This window comes from Macrotis lagotis, chromosome X (assembly GCF_037893015.1).
Source record: "Macrotis lagotis isolate mMagLag1 chromosome X, bilby.v1.9.chrom.fasta, whole genome shotgun sequence".
Classification (NCBI taxonomy): domain Eukaryota; kingdom Metazoa; phylum Chordata; class Mammalia; order Peramelemorphia; family Peramelidae; genus Macrotis; species Macrotis lagotis.
Genome location: NC_133666.1, coordinates 628183991 through 628190756, shown reverse-complemented (window position 1 = coordinate 628190756; position 6766 = coordinate 628183991). Strand labels below are relative to the sequence as shown.

The following is a 6766-nucleotide window of genomic DNA, read 5'->3' as shown; positions in this document are numbered from 1 at the left end:
ACTTCCTGCTCTAAGTGGTGAGGTAATAACAGACCCCACCCTTCACCCCTTCTACCCGCCCCCCCCCCCCCGGGCTCCAGGCAGAAAGTCCCAGCTCGTGGGAGGGAGGTGGGCCCAACAAAATAGCCTATCAGGTTGAATGTTTCTCTTGGGGAAACTGAGGCACAAGGGAGGTATGCCCCTTAGCTAGGGGCTTGGAGGGGGGGAATGGGATGTTGGACAACCACCCACCCCTACAATGACCTACACACATACACACACACACAAAGTCATTTTGAGTTTTATTGAGTCTTTGAGACAGTTTGGATCAGGGCCAACCCACATCCTGAACCCAGGCATCCGGCCTCCCAACCCCAGCCACCCACCCTTTTCCCATCCCCCACATTAAGTGCAGAATAGCAACTGTCTGTCATTTCCCTGTGAGACTGAATGATTCTGGGTGTAGAATAATGTAGATATCACTGTGTGTGACATAATTGTGCATAAGCCAATTCCAGGTTATAACAGGGAATACATCTGGGGTTCTGTCTGGCTTTAAATCTATGATCCTATAATTCTGTATGACAATTTTCTCCCAGTCCAGAAATCAGTGACTTAGGAGAACTCTCTCTAGGACCATCTCCACAATCAATGTTCTCCTACTTGGACCCATAGTGACAGCAGAAGGGTGATGAGTGAGAAGAGTTCTCCAGGCTCCATTCCCTAAAAGGTTCAGGGGAGAGTAATCTCAAGCACCAGGCAGAGGACACCAGGCAAAGTTGAGGGGCTACTACATCCAGATCTGGAGCTGGGGTGGGGCCCATCTGAAGAGGTGGTTGAGGAGCAGAGAGAAAGGGCAAGGACCTGGAGTCTAATACCACAGAGGAACTAGAGTAGGGAGAGAAAAGGGCAGGAAAGCCCAGTCTAGCACTGGAAAAATGGAGTAAGAGAACAAGAAGGGACAAGAGAGGAAGGGTGTGGCCTAGAGTGTGGCCTCAGGAGGGGCACAGAGCACGGGGGTCCTGAAGTCTAGAATCAGGAGTAATAGAGAGGGGGAAGGTCAGGCTTAAGGGTCTAGCACAGGCTGCTGATCTCTGTCTTGCTGCAGCCCCACTTGCAGCAATTGCTGGAAACACCTGCGAGAATATCCCGACCACCTCGAAGGAAGCCCTGGCCAGGCCTGGCTTCAGGTTCTGACTCTGGCCGACTCCTGGACATCCCGGACCAGCTAGGGCCTCCCACACTGCTGTAGAAATCTTCAGGTTCCCTGGATAGTGGTAAGACGGGGCTGGACAGCCATTCAATTGAAGTAGTCTCCTGGGAATCACCCCCCAATTCCTCAGCAAAGGCATCCCCTGGAAAATACAGGAAAGACAAAAGAACTCTTGGATTTCCCCCCATGAAGGCACTTAGTCCCTGACTCCCACTTCCCTTGCCAACAAAGGGATTTAGAAACTTTCAGCTTGCAATTCTCATCTTTATCTGGGCAGGGGCCAGGGAGTTCTCTTGGGTTTTGAGTTGTCCCTTTCTCCCCAGAACAGAATAATGTCTTACTTGTCTGTTCCCCACTCCCATCAAATCATTGCCACCCCAAAGAACCCTTAAATGTGATATTTAATATGAATAATTTATATTTCAATATGTTTCCTCAATAAAATGAGTTCAGATTAAACAGTTTGTAAGATCTCATCCAGTTCATCCAAGAAATCCATTATTTGAGTCTAAATACTGTCTCTGACACAGACTGGACATGTGACCCTGGGTAAATTCCATTTTGTTTCCTAAGCCTGAGTTTCCTCATTTGTAAAATGAGAGTTCTAAATTAAGACAGCCTCTAAGGATCCTTCCAGCTCTGACTGATCCCCAGCAATTTCTGCTCCACCTGAAACCTCACCCCTATCCTGGCACCCATATGGTAGCTTGGGCTTTGGCTTCAATCTGTCTTGCTTCCCCAAGGTAGGTGTCCTTCCCTTCCCACTACTCACCTGCCCTAGCTCGTCTCCATCGAGATCCCCCACAGGTAAAGATGACAGCTCGGATGAACTCTCGACCACATAGTTTTACAGCATAAGGAGATGTCCGGCCCTCAGCTACTGGCAGATCCCCCAGCAAAGCCCACAGAACCAGCAGTAGCAGCACAGCCTTGGGCATGGTGGACTAAGGGGCAATGACCGTTGAGAAGAAACACCTGTCTTGGAGCCAGGTCCAGCTGCCTTTTCCCAACCCTGCTTCTGTCTCCCCATTTATAGCCAACTGCTGTGAGATAAGGTATGACCTCCCTTATCTCCTCCAGCTAGCAGCTGGACTACCGTCTGTCTCATCAACCCCTCCATTTCCATGAAAGTCACCTGGGTTTAGTGATAACCTTTTCCCAGTGATGGGGGTGAGGGGACCAAGGAGAAGATGTGTCATTGTCATCGCTGCAGATGAGAAAAATAACTGAACTTACAACTTGGAGCCAAGAGACCTGGATTCTTTGAAAATACTCTCATAGGATTCATGTTTTTTAATTTTTTTTTTTACAATTACATACAAAGATAGAGTTGGTAAGATTTTGAGTTCCATATTTTCTACTTTCTTCTTTCATTCCTCCTCCCCATGGACAGCAAGTAATCTGATACAGGTTTTATATATATACATATATATGTATATATGTGTGTGTGTGTGCGTGTTTGTATGTGTGTATAATATATATATATATATAATGTATATATACACAATCATATTGAACATATTTCCATATTAGTGAAATTGTGAAATTAAAATCAGAACTGAAGGGAAAAAAACAAGTGCTAGGATTTAAAACAAGACTATATAGTCTAATTCCCTCTTTTCAGATAAAGAAACTAAAGTGATTGTAGTTCAATTCAGTTCAATTAACAGTTGGCACCTGCCATGTAGAACTTTTTGGACCTGGACATGCAAAGATAAAAATAAAAATCTCTTCTCTCAAAAATATAACACTGGGAAGAAACATAATACGTAAATAAGTAAATATAGTATGAGGAAATTTGAGAAGAGAGTGAACACAAATGGTAGAAATTGGGGAAATTTCCCAAAGGAATTGAAGCTCAAAGAAAAGGCAGAGAAAACAGTTCATTCTAAATATGAGTAACAGCTTGTGCAAAACCATGGAGGCAAGTGGTGGAGGATGGAGGTTGGGGAACAGCTAGGAATCCAGACTAGCTGGATATGAAATCCATGAAATGAAGTACTAGTAAATAAAACTGGAAAGGGGGGGGTGCCAGGCTATAGAAGACCTTACATACCAAGGTTGTTGTGGTTATGTTGTGGAAATATATGTAAAGCATTTTGCAACCATTAAATCGCTGAATGAATATAATTATTAATTAGGAGAGTCTCAAAAGTCTCTGAGGTCAACAGCATCAGGATTCTAATGTGTATGTTTGTAACAAATAAGAGAAAGGTCTAGGCTTTATAAATGGGGCTGATACCCAAGGAAACAAACAGAAGTTCTGAGAATCTATGAGAAGCAATGTTAAGGGGAACAGAACCAGGGGAATTCAAGGTATTATAAGAACTGAAAGATACATGAGTCACTCATTTATTAAGCATATACTCTGTGTCACACCAAGTCAAGTGCTGGAGATATGGAGAAAGACAACATAGTTCCTAACCTGGAGAAGAGCTCAGAATCTAATGGGAGAGAAGCCATGCAAACTACATACAAAACAAACTATAGGATAAATGGGAAATAATCAACAGAAGGGAGGGAATAGAAGAGTTGAGAAAGGCTTCTAGTAGAAGGTAGAAATTTTAGTTGGGATATGATTGAGTGTAAGATAGACTGGAATAGGATTTGTGGCAAGCAGCCTAGAAGTAAGGTGATGAGTGCTGCACCAGGTTGGAAGTAGTGTTGAAGAGAAGGGGGCATATTGGAGGGATGTCACAAAGGGAAAAATAAACAGACCTTGGCAGCAGTATAGATATGAGGGATGAGAATGGAGTCAAGGGTAACACCTAGGGTTGCAAGCATGATAGGCTAATCGTACCTTTTGACAGTTTTAGAGAAATGTAAGGAGGGAGGTTTTAAGGGGGAAAGTTATGAGTTTAGCTTTGGAGATGTTGAAGCTGTTTACAATCAACCAATTCAAGATGGAGATTAAGAGAGAGTTTAGGGCCAGATAATTGGATTTAAGAAATCATCAGCATAGAGATACATGAATCAATAAGATCAAGTAAAATAGTATAGAGGGAAGAGAAACCTAGGATTGACCCTTGGTAGTGGGTATGACCCAACTGCCTCATTATACAATTTACAGAATAGCAATCTCAGAATTGGAAAGGTCCAGCTTGTTCTGCACTTGTCCTCTGCTCTAGACTAAATCTAGCCTTTGCTTGGAGTTTGACTGGAAGGACAGTAACTCTAAGGAAAGCCCATTCCAACAGGAGTTAACTCTGTGTCATCAAGCTTCAACTGACCCATCAACTTCCACACATTGCCCCTAGTTACCGAAAAGAACATGTCTAATCTTCCTCCCATGGAACAGCCCTTCAGCAATTTCTGCAATGTTCTTTAGTTTGAACCTATTTCTAGTTATCCTTTTAATAGAAGAATCCTCGGCCACTGCACCCGCTTATCTTCTGGACATGTTCCAAGCATGAGATTTTGGTGTAACCGAGACCCAAACACTATAGTGCTAACACTTCTTTTGTATGAACAGTGTTTTCCTTGCACGGCTAGATGGCGCTGTGGTTAGAGCATGAGCCTTTTAGGTCTAATCCAGTTTCAGACATTTAAAGCACTTAAGACCTTCGGCAACTCAATCTTGTTCTTCGGTTTTCTCATCTGTAAAATGGTGATAATAGTAGCCATCAGAATTGTTGTGAGTACATGTTAATATTTGCAAAGTTTGTTTTGCAAACTAAAAGTATAACATAAATGCTATTTTCTAAATGGAGCAGCTAAATGGTACAGTGGATAGAGCACCAACCCTGGAGTCAGGAGGATCTGAGTTCAAATTCTTTCTCAGACACTTGACATTGTGTGACCTTGGGTTTAACCCTGATTGTCTCATATTCAGGGTCATCTCCAGTCGTCCTGATTCATATCTGGTCACTGGACCCAGATGACTCCAGATGAGAAAGTGAAGCTGTTGAGTTAGCAGAGCCCCACTCATTCAAATCCAATTCATGTGTTTGTCATGGCATCACCTCCCTGATGTCATGGTCTTCAAGAACAAAGGACAAACGATCATTTTCTAAATGGCATCTATGATTGAGATAGCTTTTTTACTGCTATGTCCCTTATTGAGTTTTCAGTTCATGAAACACATCCAAATCTTTTGCATGACTGCTTTATAGTCACACTTCTCCATTACCCAAGCAGGTGAAGGACTTTAAATTTAGCTGTTTAATTTCAATCTATTGGATATAATTCCCTCATTCAAGCTGCCAAAAGTCTTTTTAGATCCAGACTGTCATACAGTATGGTAACTCTGGGTAGCTTTGGGTCATCGGAAATTGGATTTAAAATGTCATCTATGCCTTCATCCAAGTCACTGAGAAATGTCAAACCGCTCAGGATCAAAAGGTATCTTGATGGTCTCCGAAGCACTTCCTTCCAAGCTGACATCAACTAATTAATGACTCATCCTTTGGGTCGGATCATTCAATTAATTCAGAATCCACCCAGCTATATTATCACCTAACTCATTTTCTTGCTCATGAGACCAAGGGAAATTCTACTTTTCTGAAATATACCTATGTCATTGATCTGCCAGCCCAGAAAGAAAAGCTTTTATCATGACATGATCTCTTTTTCTTTGTAAAGTTGTATTATCTTCAAGGGAATTTCCAGGATCTTTTATCTCCTCCCCTTCTCAATCTTTGTTTAAAAAAAAAACCTAGCAACTGCATCTAATAAATTATTCAAAATCCCCCAATTGTCTCCCATCTTTCTAGGTACCTATAGGCCTATTTTCTCTCCAGGGTTAAGATTGGCATGACTTGGAGTAGACATGTCCTATTCTGGGTTTCAGTTGCTCTCCCTAAAAATCATGGGTCTTGGCATTCAGAGGGAGAACAAATCTATGTATAAGATCTGAAATATGGCATATTTCAAGCATAGAGTTCGAACCTGACATCTGACCCACTTCTCTAAAAGGAAACTGGAGATTTTTGACCATATTTTATTTTCCAATTTTATACAATAGTTTTTTGTAAGGTTTTGAATTTTACAATTTCCCCCTTCCCTCTCTCCATCTTCCCACAGAAGGCAGTCTGATCTTTATATTGTTTCCATGCTATACATTAATCAAAATTGAATATGTTGAGAGATAATTCATATCCCTGAGAAAATAAAATATTGGAGATAGCAAAATTATGTAGTATATAAGACACTTTTTTAAAAAAAATTTAAGACTTTGGTCTTTGTTTAAACTCCACAATTCTTTCTCTGGATACAGATGGTATTCTCCATCACAAGTACTCTTAAAATTGTCCCTGATTATTGTATTGGTGGAATGAGCAAGTCTATTAAGGTTGATCATCACCCCTATATTGCTGTTAGGATGTACAATGTTCTGGTTCTGTTCATCTCACTCAACATCAGTTCATGCAAGTCCTTCCAGGCTTCTCTGAAATCCTATCCCTCCTGGTTTCTAATAGAACAATAGTGTTCCATAACATACATATAATACAATTTTTTCAGCCATTCCCCAATTGATGGATATTCACTTGATTTCCAATTCTTTGCTACCACAAATGGGGCTGCTATGAATATTTTTTGTACAAGTGATGTTTTTACCCTTTTGCATGATCTCTT

At 41.6% G+C, this 6766-nt stretch overlaps 1 protein-coding gene across 1 annotated transcript; it reads right to left on the bottom strand.

Annotated features, from left to right (window-relative positions):
- Nucleotides 1-384: 384 nt before the first annotated feature.
- On the bottom strand, nt 385-2296 carry RLN3 (relaxin 3). Its single transcript, XM_074199648.1, has 2 exons — nt 1965-2296; nt 385-1334 (listed from the first exon to the last, which is right to left on the bottom strand). The coding sequence occupies exons 1-2, from the start codon at nt 2128-2130 to the stop codon at nt 1054-1056; spliced, it is 447 nt and encodes a 148-aa protein (XP_074055749.1). The 5' UTR covers nt 2131-2296; the 3' UTR covers nt 385-1053.
- Between the last annotated feature and the right edge of the window lie 4470 nt (nt 2297-6766).